General features: G+C 41.5%; 1 protein-coding gene across 2 annotated transcripts in view; it reads left to right on the top strand.

The window, feature by feature from the left end:
* LOC125461583 (cadherin-4-like) overlaps nucleotides 1-24,266 on the top strand; it is a 657,666-nt gene that overhangs the window by 281,497 nt on the left and 351,903 nt on the right. Inside the window, exon 1 of one of the 2 annotated variants that reach the window (XM_059652819.1) lies at nucleotides 12,260-12,276. The exons of the other annotated variant lie outside the window; for it this stretch is intronic. Coding sequence (XP_059508802.1) covers nucleotide 12,276 — 1 coding nt within the window. The 5' untranslated portion in view covers nucleotides 12,260-12,275. Of the gene's footprint in view, nucleotides 1-12,259; nucleotides 12,277-24,266 lie in introns of those variants that run through there. 2 annotated transcript variants of the gene reach the window in all.

The raw sequence follows: 24,266 nt of genomic DNA, 5'->3' as shown, positions 1-24,266 counted from the left end.
ACACACTTAACCCACCTTGTGAGAGAAATTATGGAATCAATGGTTCCACACCCCTCTGAAGGTTCATTTTTCTTTTCTAGCAGCTTTTCAAACTAGTGCACTTTCATTCAATGGTAAGTTTGCTTGTCCAGGCTCCTTCATGGTGAGAGAAACTGCACAGCCTCTCACAGGTTAGGCAGAGTTTAAGCATTGCAGGTTAATCAATAACCAAAGAGTGAAAGGAAGGTGTATCAGGATTGCTGCCAACCTGCTACCTATCATGAGAGACTTTATTGCACAATACTCTGATAACATATGCTGACTGAAGACTAAAAGTCACCTGAACTCAGTATCGTCAAATATTAGTATCTTATTGCCTGCTGCTTTCTCATGATGAGGAGGATCTGTAAAGTGTCGATATTTGAAAGTGGGATTATCCAAAGATAACCAAAAATGGAATCATATGGATAAGAAAACATTTATTCAGCAATAGAAAAGTTCAAACAAGTTAAAAATAACCAGGTCCAAATGTACTTTGGACTGGCCAGAAGCCATTTGCCATGTAGCTCACAGAAAGTGACACGAGAAAAGAAGTCCAAAAGCAGCTCTATCAACCCAGAATTGAGTTTCAATTCAGCTATCTATGGCTTCTCACAATCAGTGATGCATCACTCGTGGATGTCCTCATCACCCTTTGAAGATTATTGTTGATTTGTCCTTTCCTCTACACTCAAGAAATCCCTCTCTGCTTTGTCATGCCAGTTATGGAGGACACATCCTTTTTTGAGGTGCACAGCAGAATGACCAGGTATTGAAACTTTTTCGTAAGGAGCCCAGTGGCCAGTTCCACAATAACCGTGATGGAAGCTTGGAGAAGCAAACAGTGAGCTGCTGCTGCCAGTTACCAGCAAGAATTAGTGCCATCACAGTTCTTGAGGAAGTAGAGGTGAGCTGAGAAGAGTTTAGCTAATAATGAGATGCAAGTGCATGGAACTGAATTAGTCAGCACTAATGAATGACATTCGGGGTTCACCATTTAAACCTTAAACAGAAAACTGGGAATTGTTTTCTCCATACAAGAACCTGAATTTTCCATGTTTGCTGTGTTTCCCAACTTTCTTGCAATTATCCATACCTAACAAAGGAGTGGGAAATTCTATGCTAGGTGTCCATTTAGATGTATTTGGGTTGAGCAATAATGGTCATATCCCAGACATGTTGATTGCATTCCTCTGATGCCAAGTTATAAAGCTATCACAGAAGGTGCAATATTTGCTGTTCACTTCCTCCATCCTCAGTATCCAAGGTTCCAGACACACATTCCAGGTAAAGCAATGATTTACCAATCAATTACTCCACTCAATCTAGTCTGTTGTATTTTCTGCTCATAATGTGGTCTCCTCTGTATTGGGAACACAAAATACAGACCAGTTTACTGCTTTGCAGAACACCTACATTCTGTCTGTAAAAATGACCCTGAGCTTCCAGTTGCCTGCCACTTCAACAAACCACTCTATTCCTTGGTCAGCATATCTAAATTGGGCTTGCTGTAGTGCCCTAACGAAGTTCAGCATAAGCTAGAAGAACAGCATCTCATTTTCTGCTTGGGGACCTGTGAATTTCTTGATTCAATAGCGAGTTCAATAATTTTAGAGCCTGTGCACTTCTTTCCATGTCTTTTCCCAACCCCCAAATCCGAGGCCCTGTCATGACATGGGCTGCTTTCAACACAGTGACCCATTTTCACCTACTTATGGACCATATTATTATCTTATCTCCTTCCCTGACTTAGTACCAACCATTGCTTTATCTGCCTACATTTCTTTATCTGTCTCTGGCCTCATTTTGATCAATCTGCTCTTTCCTTTCCCCTTCCCCTTCCATTCATTGTCATGACCATATGAACGAACAAGCGGGTGACCAGAGTGAGGGAAGGGCTGATCAGGGATTGTGGAGGGAACTTGTGCATGGAGTCAGAGGATGTAGGGGAGGTCCTTAACAAATACTTTGCTTCAGTATTCACCAGTGAGAGGGATCTTGTAGTTTGTGAGGACAGCATAAAACAGGCTGATAGGCTTGAATAGGTTGATATTAGGAAGGAGGACGTGCTAGAAATTTTGAAAAATGAGGATGGAGAAGTCCCCTGGGCCAGATGGGATATACCCAAGATTGTAAATGGGAAGCGAGAGAAGAGATTGTTTCATCTTTGGCACTGATCTTCGGGTCCTCATTGTCCACTACAGTAGTACCAGGTGACTGGAGAGTTGCAAATGTTATTCCCATTGTTCAAGAAAGGGAATAGGGATAATCCTGGGAATTATAGACCATCAGTCTTACTGTATTTATGATTATTTGGAAAAGTATAGTTTGATTAGAAATAGTCAGCATTGCTTTGAGAGGGGCAGGACATGCCTCACAAGCCTTATTGAATTCTTTGAGGAGGTGACAAAACACATTAATGAAGGCAGAGCAATAGATGTGGTGTATATGGATTTTAGCAAGGCATTTGATAAGTTTCCCCGTGGAAGGCTCATTCAGAAAGTAAGGAGCTATGGGATTCAGGGAAATTTTGGCTGCCTGGATACAGAATTCGCTGTGCAATAGAAGACAGAGAGTGGTAGTAGATGGAAAATATTCAGCCTGGAGCTCGGTGATCAGTGGTGCTCTGCAGTGATCTGTTCTGGGACCTCTGCTCTTTGTGATCTTTATAAATGACTTGGATGAAGAAGTGAAAGGGTCGGGGAGTAAATTTGCCAATGGCCCAAAGGTTAGTGGGGTTGCAACAGGACATTGATGGAATGCAGAGCTGTGCATAGAAGTAGCAGATAGAATTCAACTCAGAAAAGTGTGAAGTGATTCATTTTGGAAGGTCGAATTTGAATGCAGAATACATTAATGGCAGGATTCTTGGCAGTGTGAAGGAACAGAGGGATCTTGGGGTCCACGTCCATTGATCCTTCAAAGTTGCCACCCAAGTTGGTAGGATTATAAAGGTATATCATGTGTTGACTTTCATTAGCAGGGGAATTGAGTTTAAGAGCCACAAGGTAAAGCTGCAGCCCTATAAAACCTTGGTTAGGCCACACTCGGAATATTGTGTTCAGTTCTGATCGCCTCATCATACAAAAGATGTGAAGGCTTTAGAGAGGGTGCAGAGGAGATTTACCAGGATGCAGCCTGGACTGGAGGGCAGGCCTTAAGAGGAAAGGTTGAGGAAACTAGGGCTTTTTTCACTGGAACGAAGAAGGTTGAGAGGTGACTTGATAGAAGTGTACATGATGAGAGGCAGAGATAGAGTGGATAACCAGAGGCTTTTTTCCAGGGTGGAAATGACTATCACGAGAGGGCATAATTTAAAGGTGCTTGGAGGAAGGTATAGGGGATATTTTCAAGTTAAGCTCGTGAGTGGTGGGTGCATGGAATGCACTGCCATAATTAGATATGTTAGGGACATTTAAGCGAGGCTTGGATAGGCACATGGATGATAGCAAAACAAAGGGTATGCAGGTTAGTTTACCCTCTCCACCCATACATCAACGAATACCAGTCACGTTTGGACATTGAGCAGGTTTCCCACCGCCTCCGCCTCCACACTTACCACTTTAACTATGAATCTAACCCTCGCTCTACTGACTCCTTCTCCTGCCTCCGACACAAGCCCTCCTCATGGACACCACCGCAAGGCCTCGTAGCCTCCCTCGACCTCTTCATCTGCAACTGCCATCGAGATATCAATCGCCTCAACCTCTCCACCCCTCTCACCCACTCCAACCTCTCCCCCGCAGAACATGTAGCCCTCCGTTCCCTCTGCTCCAATCCCAACCTCAGCATGAAACCCACAGACAAGGGAGGTGCAGTTGTAGAATGGTGCACTGACATTTACATCGCTGAGGCCAGACGCCAACTCTCTGACACCTCCTACTGTCCCCTGGATCATGACCCCACCCCCGAGCACCAAACCATCATCTCCCAAACCATCCACAACCTCAACACCTCAGGTGACCTCCCACCCACAGCCTCCAGCCTCATTATTCCCCAACCCCGTACCGCCCGCTTCTATCTCCTTCCCAAAATCCACAAACCCGCCTGCCCTGGTCGACCCATTGTCTCTGCCTGCTCCTGCCCCATCAAACTCATCACCACCTATCTGGACTCCATTTTCTCTCCCTTGGTCCAAGAACTCCCTACCTATGTCCATGATGCCACCTACGCCCTCCATCTCCTCCAGAACCTCGAATTCCCCGGTCCACAACATCTAATTTTTGCTATGGCGTCCAGTCCCAATACACCTGCATTCCCCATGCAGATGGCCTAAAGGCCCTCTGTTTCTTCCTGTCCCAAAAACCTGACCAGTCCCCCTCCACTGACACCATCATTTGCCTTGCCGAACTCGCCCTCACCCTCAACAACTTCTCTTTTGATTCCTCCCACTTCCTACAGACAAAGAGGGTGGCCATGGGTACCGGCATGGGCCCAAGCTATGCCTTGCCTCTAATCCCTCTTCCGTACCTACAATGACCATAAACCCCACCTCTTCCTCTGTTACGTTGATGACTGTATTAGCGCCGCCTCGTGCGCTCTCGAGGAGCTCAAACAGTTCATCCACTTCACCAACACCTTCCACCCCAACCTCAAGTTCACCTGGACTATCTCTAACACCTCCCTCACCTTCCTCAACCCTTCTGTCTCCATCTCGGGCAACCACCTAGAAACCAATATCCAATTCAAATCCATCAACTCCCACAGCTACCTGGAATACACCGCCTTCCACCCTTCCTACAAAATTACCATCCCCTATTCCCAATTCCTTCTCCTCTGCCGCATCTGCTGCCAAGATGAGGCATTCCATTCCCATACATCTCAGACGTCCTCATTTTCCAAGGATCGCATCATCCCCCTACCCCGCAGTGGCTGAGAACGCCCTCGACCGTGTCTCCCACATTTCCCACAACTCCCTCACACCCTACCCCCGCAATAACCACCAAAAGAGAATCTCCCTCGCCCTCACGTACCAGCCCACCCACCTCCAGATCCAATGCATCATCCTCCAACACTTCCACCATTTGCAATCCGACCCTGCCACCAAAAACATGTTCCCTCCCCACCCTTGTCTGCTTTCTGAAGGGACTAGTCTCTCCGTGACTCCCTTGTCCGCTCCACACTCCCTTCCAACCCCACCACACCGGGCACTTGATGCAGCAAGTGCTGCACCTGCCCCCACACCTCCCCCCTCACCCCCATCTGAGGCCCCAAGAAGACTTTCCACATCAAGCAGATGTTCACCTGCACATCTGCCAATGTGGTATCTTGCATCCGCTGTTCCCGTTGTGGCCTCCTCTACATTGGGGAAACCAAGCGGAGGCTTGAGGACCGCTTTGCAGAACACCTACGTTTGGTTCGCAATAAACAACTGCACCTCCCAGTCATGAACCATTTCAACTCCCCCTCCCACTCCTTAGACGACATGTCCATCCTGGGCCTCCTGCAGTGCCACAATGATGCCACCCGAAGGTTGCAGGAACAGCAACTCATATTCCGCTTAGGAACCCTGCAGCCCAATGGTATCAATGTGGATTTCACAAGCTTCAAAATCTCCCCTCCCCCCACTGCGTCCCAAAACCAGCCCAGCTCATTCCTGCCTCCCTAACCAGTTCTTCCTCTCATCTATCCCCTCCTCCCACCTCAAGCCACAAACCCATTTCCTTCCTACTAACCTCATCCCACCCCTTGACCTGTCTGTCCTCCCCAGACTGACCTATCCCCTCCCTACTTCCTCACCTACACTCACTTCTACTGGCTCCATCCCTGCCTCTTTGACCTGTCTGTCTCCTCTCTACCTATCTTCTCTATCCATCTTCGATCCGCCACCCCCTCTCTCCCTATTAATTTCAGAACCCTCTGCCCCTCCCCCTTTTCTGATGAAGGATCTCTGCCTGAAACGTCAGCTTTCTAGCTCGTAAGATGCAGTTTGGCTTGCTGTGTTCATCCAGCTCTACACTTTATTATCTTAGCTCTATATTTCAGACTGTTTCATTGTTGAATTTCAATTCCCCAACTACCATTGTGGGATTTGAATCCATGTCCATAGAACATTAGTTCAGACCACTGGTTGACCTGTCCAGTAACATTACATCTATGGTAGAGATAATTATATAGTGGTCATGTCTCAGTTGTATTTCCAATTCTGACCAGTGCACAATCTCCAAAAGAGAGGTATTACACAGTAATTTGTAGTGCAAAATGTTTCATTTCAGTTGTCTATCAATTAGACAATTTGTCCCAAATTTAGCTCTGCAGCATAATTAATTTCTTAGACACAAATGGGGCTAGAGGAAGAATATGAGCAGTTGGTGGGGAAAGACATAGGCTTTGACATTGAAAAGACAGGGGACTACCATCACATAGAGATTTGAAGAATGCCTTACAACTTTGGTTGTTTGCAGTGACAAATTGAAGTTTCCTCAAATTTGCTGACACAGAATGGTGGAGAAGGTAATTGTGGACCAGATGAAAGAGTGGATAATCTGCAATGTTCAAGGATATCAACCAATCGATTTTGCAATGTCCTAAATAATTACCTTGTTTGCTCTCAATCCATGTTGTAATAAAAATATAAATTGGTAGGAGTACACAGCAATGCTGCACATAGTCAAGCTGGTATTGCACTCTGCATAAAGATCTATGGAATGTAAAGTACAGTTATTAAGATATCATTATGACTCATGCTAACATTTTTGATGCCCTGTGACGGTTGCAGGACAGTGATTTGACAGTGTAGATAACTGGAAAATCTCAATTGTAACATTGTGCCAGTAATTGAATGCTAGGATTGTCAAAACATGGAATTTATGAATATTAACTTGAATATAGTCAACAAGACAAAAGTTTTGAATTGGAGAGTGAGCAGCAACTTAAAAAAATGTGGCAGGAGGGAACTGAATTCAAAAATGGGTATTGTTTTCATTTCAGAGATGAAAGCAGGAGATGCTGTCAAAGTTATTAAGTTGTCACAAGTAGCACATAGAGCAACATTGAATTATTAAGCCATAATGAATGAGTAGGTGTTCTATTAGCAGAAACAAAATCTTTATCCCCCTTGGGGAAATTGGTGAAAATAATGCAACGCAAAGCATTTGACAATTCTTTGCATTGCCTAGAAAATGCCCCAAAAAGCGCAGATAAAATCTGTTACATTTTCTGAAATTTTAATGAGAACAATTTTTTTCATACGGTTTTGTTTTTGTTGTGAAATTTTATTGGCACTCATGAATATTCATCTGAAGGGGATAGCAACTGTATTCAAAAGATCCATTTGGAACATTTGCTCACAGTTCACTACCCAACGATGCTGTTTTGCGATGGAACCAACCTTGCAGCATTCCCAGGTGACGGTCTCATTGACAGTATACGAGATACTAGCTCCAAACAATACTTAATTTTCCCTGAACGCTGTCATATTGAATTTTAGATTCTTATTACAATTGTTTTCAAGTGTAAATTTACATTTTATTCATTCAAATTCTAAGCTTGTAGTTAGATTTCTCCCTTTTGGGCAGTCTAAATGCATTCACCTAATTCCAGTTAATTATTGCAAATCCTCTCATTTGCTCACCTTCTCTCTTATGGATTGGCTCTGTTTTACAGTGTGGCTTTCTAACTGATACAAAGTCTATTCTTTACCAAAGCTTAATTCTGAATTTCCCCCATTTAAAGGGAAGCTGCAACAACATCACAAAAGAACAGGAAAGTTGATATAAATGAATAAATCTTTGGAATCAAAGAAAAGTGTTTAAATTCAGTGGAAATACACAGTTGTAATTCAGAAGATGCCAAACTAAAAGCCATAATTCTGAGGGTGAAAGGGATCCATGGTACTGATATGATGTTAGAAAAACAAATAATGCCTGATTAAATTTGGCTTTAATAAGTTTGAAGTATTTTGATTTGTGTTCTGGCTTTCATCTCCGAGACTGTGCTGGGAATCAAGCCTGCATTATTCCACCCTCATGGATTTTGCCTATAGTGGGGTCTGGGCACTCGGTACTTGGATTGTATTTGAGACTGCTTCATTTAATGAGATTGCTACTGCTCTATATCAGAGAAGAAGAATGGAGAGCAGACATCATGCAATCAGTTCTGAAGTTGTGGAGTTCAATATTGAGACCTTGAGGCTGTAAAGTTCCTAAGTGGGAAATGAGGTGGTGTTCCTCGACTTTGTGCTGTGCTTCCCTGGAACATTGCAATAGCCCTGTAAAATTCTTCTTTATTTATGTTCTAATCGATAGAAGGCTGGTTGCAGCTCTGGAGTGCAGTTCTTCCATTCTTATTGTTGATGGTACAGTCACATCATTATCATTAAAAGATTAATGTCACAGCTGCAGGGCCATGTATAGTTCTGGTAACCACACCCTGGGAAAAATGTGATTGCATTGAAGAGAGTGCAAAGGAGATTCGCCTGGATGTCACCTGGGATGGAGCAGTTTAGCTATAAAATAGAGAGGGATAAGCAGGGAAGGCTGAGAGGGACCTCCTAGAAGTTGATAAGATTATGAGAGGCAGGTACAGGGTGAGCAGAAACAGCTTTTTCCCTTCGGGTCAATTACAAGGGGTCATAATTTCTAAACAAAAGATTTAGAGGGAATTTAAGGAAAAAAACTTTTCACTCAGAGGATGATGGGCGTCTGAATGCACTGCCTAGGAGGATGGTTGAGGCAGGATACCTCAACCTTTTTTAAAAAAGTACTTGAAGTGTCATAACATTCAAGATTCTAGGCCTAGCACAGGAAAGTGAGACTAGTGTAGGTAACAGAATATTTCGGCAGTACAGACTTGATGGACTGAAAGTTCTGTTCTGTGTTGCATGATTCAGTAATATTCTTTCCCATTATACTATGTGATTCTTTTGGGATTAGATATTTTCTGATCAATCTACTCTGGACCAGGTGGGGTTTGAACCTGCATTGCCAAGCCCAAAGGTAGGGACATTACCACTGTGCTACAAGAGCCTTAATTTTTTTCCACAATTAATTAATTAATTACTTTGAATGAGAAAAACCAGAACAATTTGGATTTCAGGTTTATAAGAGAGCAACAGCTTACCTCAGAAACAAAGACACAAATTGTTGGAAAAGTTCAGCGGAGCTGGTGGTATCTGTGGAGACAAATCAGGGTTAACATTTCAAATCAAGTTACCCTTCCTCAAAACTGAATAGCTGACCTCAACAGGTTATGGCCATTTTAAAATAAAAGATAAAGCTAATGGAACGCAATTTTTCTCTCATGGTATAGAGAGTAGAAATGTAATGGAAATGAATTGATATAGTGCCTCAGTAAGACTATTAAAAAGGATGTCAAAGCAAATGGTACAGCTTCCTTCATGTGCCGTTGAGCAAGACAATGTGATTTCTGGGGTAAAAAGGTTGTACTATAATGTCATGTTTGACCTGTTTACGTGGGAGGTTAGAAGAATGAGGGGGTGATCTTATTTAAAAAGATATGCTTTTGAGGGATCTTAATAGGCTGGGTGTTCAGAGAATGCTTTCCCTTGTAAGGACGTTTGTAAAATAAAAAAGGGATTTCCCATTTAAGATAAAGATGATGAGAATTTTCTTTCTCAGAGGATGTTAGTCTGTGAAATTCTCTTCCCCAAAGAACAGTGCTGGCAGGATCATTGACTATTTATCAGACTGAGTTAGATTTTTGATTCACAGGAGAATCAAACGGTGTTGAGAAAGTGGAGTGGAGTTCACAAATAAATCAGTAATTATGTTCCCAAATAATGGAGCAGGATTGATGGCACAAATGGCCTACTCCTGATCCTCATTCATATATTCCTGTAAACATGAAGATGGAGTAACATTTGTAAGCTGTGCTGAAAGTGAGTCATTATGAGCTTGAAACTTTGCTTTTTACAGATACTGCCAAATGGGCTGAGTTTGTCCAGTTTTTTGTTTTCATTTGAAATTTTGACGATTTACAGTATTTTGCTGCAGAAAACTGGAGTTTTTTTTCCCAACAGAGGAAATTATATGATGGCTTAACCCAAGTGCCTAACATTATGAAGGGATAGGATAGAATTGTTAAAAGCACACTGCTAACTATAGAATGAAGAGGCATAGACACAGAATTAAAAACAACAGTTTTAAGGTGGAAAGAATGCAAAGATTTTGTTCCACATGGAAGATATTGAGGTTGGAGTATTTCAACCATTGGCTTTGACAACATTGCATTTCCATTCCTTGATTTATCCATGCTTAATGCTTCATTCTGTGAAAGCCATTCAGACTTGCTTCAGATATCTCTGGGTTACTGTTGCAACAAGTAAGAAATTGATAGAATTGGTGGGATTAGGACAGAAATTGCACATCTTGAAATGTCAAGTTACCTCAACAGAATTTACTCATTCTTCAAGTTATCCATTTGGATGTTTTTTTTTTAATTGCAGCTGTGTTAATAATTGCAAGATACAGAAAAATATAATTCAGCAAAGGTATTTCAACATTTTGATACTCTACATGAAGCTGAAGCAAACTGTGCTGCCTTTTGCCCTGCTTTCACCATCCTGCTCTTGGCACTTTACTTGAAATTCTCTGGCTCCCCTCAATGTCTCCTGTGTGTCTTCCAACAAGCCGTAAAGCTTTTTCTTGGGAGCTCAAATTTTGTACGTTCCTCCTACAGTTACCCGTGTGGAAATTTTAATTGCCATATTCTCTCCTGAAAGCATGAAAACACATAACATTGCAATGATTCTCTGTTTCACCCAGACATCCATCTATTCCTTCCCGCACTTCACAGTGACTATGCAATTAACTGTAATGCCTTCGGGGCACGCTGAGTTCATGAATGTTGTGATATTGCAAGTATCTATAATCAGGCAAGCATGTACCTTGAATGTCACACAGATATCAGTGTGACATCATGCCATGTGATACTCTCGTGTAGCCGATCCATCTTGAAAAACTACAGCTGTACATTGTAATGTCTCAGGAAAGTCAGTCCATCAATCAGCTTATGTACAGATTATACCAATATTTGTGACAGACTAGTAATATGTTTAGTTGCTCAATGAATAAATCATTTGGTCCTCGTTGTAAATAGGAACCCTGTCTCCATGGTCATATCACCAGACTTAACAAAATTCTACACAACACATGGTAATAATACACCTGTATTATACAGATGCTATATAAATTCATGTCTTTTGCTCCTTTGTAATCTCTAAAAGTTAGACTCTGCTAATCACCACCCCTTCAAGAATGCAATGCTATTTGAAAAGTGTTAATGTTATTCCTCTCCCTTCAGCCTTTCTCCCCTGATAGCTGTTGCCTTTTGGCTCCTGATTTTCTTTTTGCTGTCTATCCCATTTCTCTCCCTTTACTTTTACTCCGTAAATCCTTCTTCTTTTCTTCCCCTCACACCACCTCTGCCACTGTTGTGCATTTCTGTGGGGGCTACCTGCTGGTCAACTTTGGTACAGCAGCATCCAAGCAGCTTTGACTTGAGCAGCAGTGGGAGGCCAACAATTTGCTCGTAACATTCAATGTTGCACCATAAACTTCAATAGTCTCAATTCACCTCTTTAATCGTCGTATTCTCAGAAATTCTCAGGTAGGAAGATAACAGTTGTAAAAGGTATTCTTTACGGAACTTGAGACTCTTATGTATTATCCTTTCAATGCATACTGCTATGATTTTCTCAGCTAGTTCATTAAGCCATAATTGAAAGCTAAACAATCAAAATCTCCCTGATGTACAATTTGAAGGTGTATATTCTGAATGCTGGTAAGAATGATTTCCTTTGTGATTTTATTAAGCCAGGTCCTCTTCAGTTTCCATATTTTTCACCCACATCCATTTAATAATTGAACCCTTTCTTTTTCTGTAGCAATTGAGTTTGTAAATTAATAGACTATAGTAATATTATTGTACCATAGAAAGAAAGAAAAAAAATCTACTATGTTGAGAAGAAGATTAAATTTATTTTGCAGAGCTGGACAATACCTGAGGTTCAGAAACAATGCTCAGCACAAATATAACATAAACGCACATCTATTCAGTGCCTCCACAATGCCTACCCTCTAATTCTCTGATTTAGCAGGAAATAAATACTCGTGCTACTGAGATCATGGGACAAGGGCTCTGTGACCATAAAGATTGGTAGGCTGAAGGAAGAAGATTGTCAACGGAGAAAAAAGGATTAAAATTGAGTCCTGACTTTTTATTTAATATTTACCCAATAAATATTTTTGACATTTTTTTAAAACAGGAATGACTCAACTTCTGTGGCTGCTATTACAAGTGAGTAATTCATTCTAAGATTTCCATTCTCTTCTTACAACACCAAGGGAAATTAGGGCTCAAAGGGGTAAAATGTACATGACAATGGTTTAGTGCTTAAATTATTGACAGACCTTTAAAAATATGATGCAGGAATATTTCTTCCATGCACTGCTAAAATTCATGTGATCTGCTCCTGTGGTTTACTGAGATTTTGATATTGATTGACAGCTTTGCACAAGGGTAATCCAGTCAGGAGAAAGAGGCGGAGGGAAAGAGGCACTCACGGAGGACTCGACACTAGATGAGACACAAGCTGTCAGTTAATAGGATAGCCTGGAAGATCTGGACTTGAGCCAAAGATCAATGTGGAAAATGGGGAAGTCAGTGATCAGACTCAGGAAAATGTTGTTTGCAGCCATTAACTTCTATGACGATGCTTCTCTGTGTTGGTGTGAGTGGAAATATGATTTTGAGCATGAGTAATAGAAAACAACAATGGACATAGCAGTTGATAATAACAGACACAAATTCCTGCTCGCAATCTGACAAGAGATAACAGTAATTAGCAACAGAGATTTGTTGCCAGGACTTTAAGGCTGGGGATTTCTATCTCAGCATTGTCAGTTCATTTTGGAAGCACATAGTGAAGAATTATGCTTCTCTAGCCTGAGGCTTTATTGAACATCAATTTTAATGTGAACCATTACCCACGATCTTGCTTAAGGTCAGCCATTGGAAACCTGTGCAGAAATACGGAAGTTGGTTGTGGGTGGGGGTGGGGTGGGGGTGTTGGTGATGTTTTGAAACAAAATAAGATCCATGGGCTTGCATTCAGAACTGCCATTCATAGTGTACTGGACGCAAAGCTGCTTAGAAATCAGCTCATGATAACAGCATAAAATTAAATCAACATGTTGCAGGCATCAATTTAATAAATAACACTGATTAAAAGAAACATTTTCATTTACATTAGTCATCAATGCTGTTATAGGAAGGATCTTACTAAGTTCGAGAGGGTTGAGAAGAGATATTGCCGGGACTGGAGGATTTGAATTATAAAGAAGGCTGGATAGGCTGGCACTTCTTTCACTGGAGTTTACGAGGTTGAGAGGTGACTCTACAGAGGTTTATAAAATCATGAGTGGCATAGATTGGGTTAAATTGTAAGTGTCCTTTCCCTAGGAGGGGGAATTTCAAGACTAGGAGGCATATTTTAAGGTTAGAGAAAAGAGATTTTAAAAAGACATGAGCAATTTTTTTTTACACAGAGGATTGTTCACATGTGGCATGAATTTTCTGAGCAAGTGTTGGATACGGGCACCGTTACAACATTTTATACTTAGATAAATACATGGAAAGAAAAGGTTTGGAGGGATATGGGTCAAGACCAGGCAGTTGGGACTAGTTAAGTTTGGGATTGTGTTCAGCATGGGCTGCCTCGAAGAAAAGAACTGCTTCCATGCTGTCTGACTGTATGACATTGAAGGTGGGAATACTGGATAATTTCAAAATAATGCAAATTTGGCCCTCACTGCTATATTTTCAGTAAAATTATTTTATCTCTAAATTCAAATGGCTTTAAGATGCAGGAATGTTTTTGTACTTATCGTTCACTAGGATGATCCTTGGCATGGAAGGATTGCCTTATGAGCAAAGATTAAACACTTTGGGACCCTACTTAGTGGAGTTTAGAAGAATGAGAGCTGGTCTCTCTGAAACATGTAGCATTCTTAGGGGCTTGTTAGGATAAATGCTGAGAGGATGTTACCCCTTGTGGCAGAATCTAAGATCAGACGGCAAGTGTGTCAGAATTAAGGCGTGCCAGTTGAAGACTGAGATGAGGAGGAATTTCTTCTGAGTTTTGTTTGTCTTTGGAACTCCTTGCTATAGAGAGTTGTGATGGCAGAGTCAGTGTGTATATTTAAGGTTGAGACAGATTCTTGATCAGGAGAGGAATCAAGGGTTATGGGAAAAGGGCAGGAACGAGGTTGTGAGGAGTGTTGAATCATCCATTACCCTACTGAATGGTGGAGCAGGCTCAAGGGGCTGCACAGCCTTTTCCTGTTCCTATTTCTAATAGTCATGTGAGACTGTTGGATCTGATCATACTTATCCCAAACTTATTAGTGCAACAGAATTTAACAGTTAACTAAAATGGGACCGAGCATCAACTGAATCACTGAACGGGATTCTCTTGGCCCAATGGAGATGTGTTTTGAAAGCAAAGGAGGACCCTTGCTAAAACAACTCCCTGATGCATTCCTACTGCGCAGAAATTTTCCCAAGCAAGATCAAGCTGGCTAGGATTGGCATTGGTACTGGGCAGCCAAATAGGTTAGCACAGCTCCAAGATAGAACTGAATTTACAAAGTTCCTTGAACTTTTCCACCATCATAGCATCATTCCACTGTGAACAGAGGGCACAAGTTCATTTGGAATTAGTGTAACAGCAGCATGCAGTATCCACAGGCTTCAGAGTCTGAAGTTCGGCTCTTCTACATTAACCACCAAGGATGTTGAGGCACCTCCAGGTTTGTTACTCTGGTTTTGTGGTGTTCATCTCTTCACCAGAGTTTCCAGAACTGCTGGGCCTCCAATTGGGCCTGGATCATCATAAGCTTGTCTGCCATCCTTACAGAGGCAACAAACCATGAGACTACCTCAGAATAAGGGCGGCATGGTGGCTCAGTGGTTAGCATTGCTGCATCACAGCCCCAAGGGACCAGGTCCATTCCTACCTTCAAGCGCCTTCTGTGTGGAATTTGCACATTCTCCCCCTGTCAGTGTGGGTTTCCTCCCACAGTCCAAAGATGTGCAGGTTAGGTGGATTGGCCATGCTAAATTGCCCATAGTATTCAGGGATATGTAGATTAAGTGGTTTATAGGGGGATGAGTCTGGGTGGAATGCTCGGAGGATCGGTGTGGACTTGTTGGGCCGAAGGGCCTGTTTCCACACTGTGGGGATGCTATGATCCATGATCTAATATTGCAATGTCAGGTTTATTGCCAGCAAGTATGGGCTTGGGGAAAATCCAGACCCAAAGCTTATGTCCCAACCCTCAGGTAAAAATAATTGATTTTAGGATGTCACAAGCACTTTATAATACCTTTGCAAGGATAGTTGTTGTGGTAGATTTCAAAACATGGCAACTAATTTGCATATAGTTAAGACCCACAGACATCAATGAAACATATCACCAAATCATCTGTTTTCTGAGGTTGATTTGGGGCTATGAATTGGATGAGCATCTGGGAGAATTTTCTTGCTGTTCTTTGAGTACTTCAATTTAACCTATTTTCAACTTGTTACCTAAAAAGTCAACACTTGCAGCAGTACACTACTTCATTAGATGCTCAATTTTTTTGGACTGGAGCTTGAACTCTCAAAATTCTGACCCAGAGGTGATGTGTGTGCTGCCATTCATATTTGAGTGCCTGTTCTTTTTCTAAGCATAATCTGCAATTAGGGCACTTCATTACATTGGCCTGGACTCTTAATATGAATAAAATGGGTTCAAAGATTGATTGCTTGCTCAAGATCTGGTGTCAGCAGAATATTGTGGGTGAAAACCAGGTTTTATATATTGTACAGTTAATCTGTTGTGCACAGCCATCAACTTTGGGGAAATTTGAAATTTTAGAACTGCGGTTTTTGATAAGAGTGACAGAAATCAGAAACTAATTCAAATGGATGGAGCTGTATTTTTAAATCTGCCTAATGTGGTCATTTGAATGTGATATCCTCAGGGATTTTTGTCCACTAACAGTGCATAGCTTAGTGTTAGACTGACCCTAAAATTGCCCAAAATCTTCCTACTGTAAATATGTTATCACTTTCACCATGTATTGGTGCAGTATCTTTAAAATGCAGTATAATGCCAAGAGGAACGTTTAAGATGTTCATTATAAATTAAATAACTTTTAGATTTCTTTAAGAAGCAGGAGTAAAAACATCAAAGACAGAGCATTGCAAAAATGTTGGTAAGCTGCTGGTAATGCATGTGACTCCAACCAGAGGCAACAGGAATGCTGAAGATAACAGGGAGGCTTTATCTCTCGGAGAGAGATGAGCTTTGCCTTTCATGCTACGTTTCACAATGTGTACCAGGCTACAATGCTTCCTTGCTGTTGTACAAGAAGGCCCAGATGCACAAGAAGACTAAACCCAGCATGGTGTTAAAATCTAACTGTGCATTTCACATGTTAACTAAATATTACGCATGAGGGGAAACAGGCTTTAGGATTTAAATACTCTCTGCTGTTGATGTGATACAAGTCTGTTTGCTTGGTTAGTGAAAGCCATTTTACACGCCCAGCAATTCAGAGAGGATAGAATGTAACTGCTTGAAGATACAGTTATGTAGAATTGATAGATGTACTTTTTTCCTGTTATATTTATTCAGAAAGAAATACATTGTTCTAGTCGTGCTCTCAAGATATTACAAATGCCTAACTGATATTTTACAACTAGCAATGATAAGTTCTAGATAGCAACCTGGATGATTATACTATTGCAGTGGTTTCTCCTGACTAACAGGAGTCCATGTCAATCATGCTAGATTGCATTTTACATTCTTACTGATGATTTTCTTCCTTTTCTGACTTTGCTTTATGATATGTTTTCACTGTCAGGCTCCTTCACAATGCCCGTGCTCTATTTGCAGAACCTGTATCCTATTTGTCTGCATCTCTAATTTAATACAGCTGCTGCTTCCCTTATAGAATACTACACAGGAGACAGGAGAGCTTTGAGATTAACCTTCCTTCCTGTGCAGATACAATTCAAGTACCACAAGTTGTTCTCCTATTTCTGCTTCATTCCTAATATCTACATATGACAATTTAAACACTACAGAGCTTGACTGTGGAGATGAATATAAAAAACAGTAAATGAAAAAGGAACAGAGAAAAAGAGAAAATGTCAATACATGAGCAGAAACAAGCACGTCAATGAAAAATACATTGTTATGTTTGAGGGAGCAGAAATAACATGTGAATGAGGTAAAAATGTCCCAGTTTATGACCAGCAGTGAGGAGGGATGGGATGGCTCTTCACTTTTCCTATTCCAAAGGTTATCAGTTTGAGTTTACTTTCTTATGTGATGTGTCTTAGGTTTTTAAGGTGATAACAGCATTGTATTTATTGTACTTAACCTGGCCTATCAAAAGTTATAAAAACACTCCTGACTTCCTCACAAGTTTGACTTATGTGCACATACACCTCATACTGTCTTTCCTTCTCTCTCTCTCTCTCTCTCTCTCTCTCTCTCTCTCTCTCTCTCTCTCTCTCTACCCCCCAACTCTCTCTCTCTCTCCCCTCCCACCCCCCAACTCACTCTCTCTCCCCTCCCACCCCCAACTCTCTCTCAGAAACACGCATTCACGCACGCACACACTTCACGCCTGTGCATACAAAATACACATACACTTCACTCTCAAAACTGCTTAAAGTTGTAGAAAAAGACCCCATCTTTTGTTTGTCATTTTAAGAATTACAACATTCAATGGATTAAAACATATTTCTCTTTAAAAGAACTCATCCATGCGGTGGTCAGCGAAAGGCAGAAAAAGAGGGAAGCATCATATCATTGTTTCCCTCCCCATAGCAACAGCTGAAGATGGTACGGCAGTGGACTCTACCCTGAAAATACCTGCAGCAGTGTCCTCAGACTGAGCTGAATGACCTTCAAGCAAAACTACCTTCCTTTGTACTAGGTCTGACTCCAGCCAGCAGAATGTTTTCCTCCTGATTCTCATTAATTCCAGTTTGTTATGACTCCTTAATGTCACAGTCAATCAAATGCTGCCTTGATGTCAAGGACAGTCAGTCTCAATGCATCTCCTAGAATTTAGCTTTTTTATCCATGTTTTAACCAAGGGTATTCAGCAAGTAATTAGGCCAAGAGCTAAGTGGCTCTGAAAGGCCTCAAACTGAGCATCTGTGAGCAGGGTATTGCTGTGTAAGGGCTATTTGATGGCACTATTGACCACACTTTTTATTATTTTGTTGAAGTTTAAGATTAGATTGATGGTGTAGTAATAGACTGGGTTGGGTTTTGCTGCCTTTTTGAGCAAGAGATATAAAAAGGTGATTTTCCACATTACTGGATAGATGCCAGAAATATAGCTGTATTGGAACTGCTTGGTTTGTGGTGTGGCTTCTTCTGGAGCTCAAGTCTTTAGTGTTACTGTTGGAATGATGTCAAGGCCCGCTGCCTTCAGATTTTTCTTGATGTCAAATGGAGTGCCTCAAACAGGCTGAGGATTGGAATCTGAGGTGCTGGGAGCCTCAGGAGGAGAATGAACACGTCTGATTGGCACTTCTGGCTGAACATGGTTACAAATGCTTCAGAGTTGTTTTGAACTGGGGGCTGTACTCTCCATCACTGAGGTATTTATTGAATTTTTTTCAACCATTGTTCAGATATTTCATTATGCACCACCATTCACGTCTGGGTTTTGGCAGGACTGCAGAGCTTAGATTTGATCCATTGGTTTTGGGACCACTTAGCACTGTCTATCATTTGCTGCTTCTATTGCTTGTTGTGTAAATAATCTTGTGTTGCGACTTCAAGTTGACAGCTCATTTGCAAGCTTGTCTGGAGCTTCTCCTGGCTGGCCCTTCTGCACTTTTCATTGAAACAGGATTCTCCTATCATAATGGTAATGATAGAGTGGGAGATATGCCAGGCCATGAGGTCACAGATGGTGCTCAAGTACAATTCTACTGCTCATGCTAACCCACAGAGCCTCAAGGATGCCCAGTTTTATGTTGCTAGATTTGTTTAAAATCTACCAATGACACAGTGGCAGTGCCAGTGATGACAGAGGGCTTGTTTTCCATCTTTGATGGGATGCATGTGTCATGGGGAAGCATTTCTTGCCAATCCCAAATTGCCCTGCAGCTGGTTGAGTCTGAAGGACATCTAAAAATCAGTCACATTTTTGTGGGTCTGAAGCCACATGTGGATCAGATTGGTTGAGGATGGCAGATTTCCCTCTATAAACTGCACTAGTGAACCAGATAGGGGTTTTTTTATGACAATCGACAATGGCTGCATTGTCAACATTACACTTTTTTAAAAAAAAAATTTCAGATGTTATTGAATTCAAATCTGGTCCCCAGACCATTAGCCTGAGTCTCTGGATTACTTGTGGAATGACCAAGTCACTACACCATCAGCTTTCAATCTTCAGTGCAAAGAACTGTGTAGGGACCATGTGATAGGTTATTAATGATGATGAGGTTAGATAGATTTTTCCCTCTTGTTCTCCCTTCACGAGCCACCACATGCCCAGTATAAAAGCTCTGTCCTTCTAAACTCTGCCAGCTTGGTTAATATTGGTACTACCAACTCTGTCCTTAGAGATGAACATTGAAGATTTCACCCAGAGCGTAGTTTTTTTTTTCCTTGCCACCGTCTGAACTTCAACCATATCCTACATCATTGAATATTGATTCATAACTGAGATTGAAAAGTAGTTGTATAGGAAGTTTCTTTGCATGTCTTTGACTAGATGCCATTAGATCCCATGGGATACAGAGTCACCGTTGAGGACTGACAGGGCAATTCATGAAACCAGTTTCCACTCTGCTGGTGGAACACAAAATATCCAGGAATGGTAGTGTCTGCAACATTATTAGATGCACTGAATCATACCTGACAGGCAACATCAGGCTGTTGGTTGACAAATTGATGGAAAAGCATTCCCCATTTTGGCACAGTGGTTAGGAAAAATCGATTTTCAGGATTAACAGGGCTTGCTGTCATTTCTGGTGTCTTGGTCAATGTTGGGTTACCTGTCCAGTTAAATTATTTTTAAAACTCTTCTGTAGCGATTTGGTATAACTGAGTGCCTCAACTAACTATTTCATAATGGATTTAAGAATCGATGAAATTGCCTTGGGTCTAGAGTGACATCTTTTGAGAATGGATTCCTTTGTCTAATGCACATTAGTGAACCAGATGGGTTTTTATAGAAATTGATAGTTTATGGTCATCCATTACTGGGATTTGATTTTTTTTTATAAATCCAAGCTTTATTATTTGAAATTATTTTTTTCCTGCTGCTGTGATGCGATTTGACTCCAAATTCCCAGGGCATTTGTTTAAGGCTCTGAATTACTAGCCCTTAATGTTACCAGTAAGCGATCACTCCCTTTTAAAAAGATGCCATATAAGGAAGGTCAAATTATACTTGAGTTTTCCTATCACATACAATAGTTAAAGTCTGAAATCAGGGGAGAAGGGAATAATGGAGCAAGCCATCTGTTGTAAGGTTCAAATGATGGCATTGAAGTGGGATTTATTTTGGACTTTGCAATCATCTGCTTGGATTCCATGCTCTCTGTCTGGGATGAAGATCTGAAGGCAGTCAAGTGTTCAAATGTTTAAATTTATCCAAAACCTCTGATTAGCTTAGAGAAAAATGTGGATGGTATGGAACAGTAGCTGTCAAGAACAATATTCTCAATTTCACTGGGAACAAATTTTAGATTTCATTGATAAAGATTTTTACAGTGAGGTAAAAATGTAATGCTGCATTGACTCACAGTGACTCCATATTTAATGTTAGTGCATAACAATGGATGACTATCACATACTTTGTTGCAAAAATATTGTTCTCTGAACTGCTTCGGTGCCTCATATCCTTCCATTATATGAAGGGACTATAATCAAACACTGCATTCTGTGTGATCTGACTAAAGTGGTTCTTGCTTTTAATTTCCTTCCCTTCTCAATACATCTACATACCTACTTGATCTTAATATACACTTATGGTATTGATCATAGAACACTACAGCACAGTACAGGCCCTTTGGCCCTCGATGTTGCGCCGACCTGTGAAACCAATCTGAAGCCCATCTAACCTACACTATTCCATCATCATCCATATGTTTATCCAATAACCATTTAAATGCCCTTAAAGTTGGTGAGTCTACTACTATTGCATGCAGGGCATTCCACGCCCTATTACTCTCTGAGTAAACAACCTACCTGTGCCATCTGTCATTACGCACAGTAACCTCAAGGTCTTCCTTTTGTTCAGTATCTATGATGGGAGTTGAAACCACCCAAATGGATCATGCTATGTTTGACAGTGTTGACAGACATCTGGCAGATGTACTTTCCTTTGAGACATCCAGTAGCACTGAAAATGTTTCTTTTAAATTTGAGTTTCTCCCAGCCATGTGTATGTTTGTATCATCTACAAGCAAGCAGAGTTACCCAAAAGTCTGAACAAAACTCAATATATTTCATACAGCTGACTATAATTTGTTTGAAATGTTGAGTGAATAAAGGGGTGTAACCTTTTCCGATATATATTCCTAGCATACTCTTAACAATGAGTATCTGAGAGAAAATCAATCTTTTTTAAAAATAACTACTCAAATTGCACAGACAAACAGGTATTGAAAATGACACCTCAGAAAACCAGGTGAAGGGAGGGACTAGAACCAAACTTCACACATTGCAAAAATGTACTTACTGAGATGAATGTTAGAAAGATGCACATCCAACACATCTTCAATCTGTTCCTGTTTGTAGGAGCACAAGTAAATCCTGAGTTAATTCCCACCATCTGCTTACAATTATACACAACAAATATCCAATTGACAAGTTTTTCATTGGCGATAGTCTTTATGCAGAATCTTCAAATGTACGCTAGAGAAAGTGTCCCACGAAGTACAGTGGATTGTGCTCTATGTGGGAATCTAACTTCTCGGACCCAGAAAATTAATCTACATTAATGATTTCTGAAATCAGTTAGCAGTAGTTAATAATCTCTCGAATCATAGGGTAGAAGTAATTTATACCTCATACTGCAGCTAAAATTAAAGGTTTTCATAATCGGGCAGTAATGGGCATGCTGAAGTACTTTATAGCCAATTAAGTACTTTTTTGAAGTGTTGCAATGTAGGAAAATTGAAAACCAATTTTCTCATAGCAAGCTCCTGCAAGCAGCAATGTCATAATCACCAGATAATCTGTTTTTATGCTGTTGGCCATGGGATACATATAGGCCAGCGAAGCAGGGATAGCATGAGAAAGGTTAGAGTGGACTTCAATTTAATGCCTCAATCAAATAATGTTCATCCCAAAGCATCTGTTCAGTTTGATTGCTTGTGTTGTGATTTAGAATGGATCATTAGAATAATATTGTTTAAAGGTTTTTTTTTCCAAAATGATGTGTTTTTTGATATCGTGCTTCAAATAAAACTTTTAAATAAGGTCATGATATTTCCTGCATCTTATTTTGATCCAACATGATGTTAGATTACAGGACTACTTTTCCTTGAACCTGCAGCCTGAATGACCTTCAACTTGTTGGTAGCTGGAGAGGGATGGTGGATGCAATAATGTGGTTCACGTTTAATTTGTCAATGACAATTCATTCCTTCCTTGGTAATTGAGTACCATTTTGCTCTAACTTTTGTGATCTTTCTTTCTGGAAAGCAGCGTAGTCAGGAATAAGAAAGAGAAAGTAGAACAAAGGCAGGAAGTTCAGCAGCAGTTCTGGCGAACCTACTTGTAGAATGACGAGATGATTTGAAGGTGCAAATGTTGGCAATAATGAGGGTCATCCTGCTGACCTAACAAAAGTTGATTTATATAAACTCAAAAAGGTTACTTTTTCAAGAGACCTGATATGGTTCATTTTAAAGATTACTGGGTTGGCCATGTGATGTTCAGTTCCAGAGAACAAGGGAACTGCAGATGCTGGAGAATCCGAGATAACAAAATGTGGAGCTGGATGAACACAACAGGCCAAGCAGCATCTTAGCACAAAATCTGACATTTCGGGCCTAGAAACTTCATCAGAAAAGGGGGAGGGGGAGAGGGTTCTGAAATAAATAGGGAGAGAGGGGGAGGCAGATCAAAGATGGAGAGAGGAGAAGTTAGGTGAAGAGGAGACAGACAAGTTAAAGAGGTGGGGATGGAACCAGTAGAGGTGAGTGCAGGTGGGGAGGTAAGGAGGGGATAGGTGAGTCTGGGGAGGATGGACAGGTCAAGGGGGAGGGATGACGTTAGTAGGTAGGGAATGGAGGTGCGGCTTCAGGTGGGAGGAAAGGATAGATGAGAGGAAGAACAGGTTAGGGAGTTGGTGACGAGCTGAGCTGGTTTTGGGATGCAGTGGGGGAAGGGGAGATTTTGAAGCTTGTGAAATCCACATTGATATCATTGGGCTGCAGGGTTCCCAAGCGGAATATGAGTTGCTGTTCCTGCAACCTTTGGGTGGCATTGTTGTGGCACTGCAGATGGCCCAGGATGGACATGTCATCTAAGGAATGGGAGGTGGAGTTGAAATGGTTTGTGACTGGGAGGTGCAGTTGTTTATTGCAAACCGAACGCAGGTGTTCTGCAAAGTGGTCCCCAAGCCTCCACTTGGTTTCCCTGATGTAGAGGAAGCCACAACAGGTATAGCGGATGCAGTATACTGCATTGGCAGATGTGCAGGTGAACATATGCTTGATGTGGAAAGTCTTCTTGGGGTCTGGGATGGGGGTGAGGGAAGAGGTATGGGGTCAGGTGTAGCTCTTCCTGTGGTTGCAGGTGAAAGTGCCGGGTGTGGGGGAGTTGGAGGGGAGTGTGGAGCTCACAAGGGAGTCACAGAGAGAGTGGTCCCTTTGGAAGGTGCACAAGGCTGGGAATGGAAAACTGTCTTTGGTGGTGGGGTTGGATTGCAGATGGCAGAAGTGTCGGAGAATGATTCACTGGATCCAGAGGTTGGTGGGGTGGTATATGAAGACGAGAGGGATTCTGTTTTGGTGGTTATTGCGGGGATGGGTGTGAGGGGTGAGTTGCGAGAAATGCAGAAGACACAGTCGTGGGTGTTCTCGACCACTGCAGGGGGGAAGTTGCGGTCCTTGACAAATGAGGATGTCTGAGATGTGCGGGAGTGGAATGCCTCATCGTGGGAGCAGATGCGGCGGAGACGGAGGAATTGGGAATAGGGGATGGAATTTTTGCAGGAAGGTTGGTGGAAGGATGTGTATTCTAGGT

Source organism: Stegostoma tigrinum, chromosome 19 (genome assembly GCF_030684315.1).
Source record: "Stegostoma tigrinum isolate sSteTig4 chromosome 19, sSteTig4.hap1, whole genome shotgun sequence".
NCBI classification, from domain to species: domain Eukaryota; kingdom Metazoa; phylum Chordata; class Chondrichthyes; order Orectolobiformes; family Stegostomatidae; genus Stegostoma; species Stegostoma tigrinum.
This window is presented reverse-complemented; position numbering and strand designations above follow the sequence as displayed.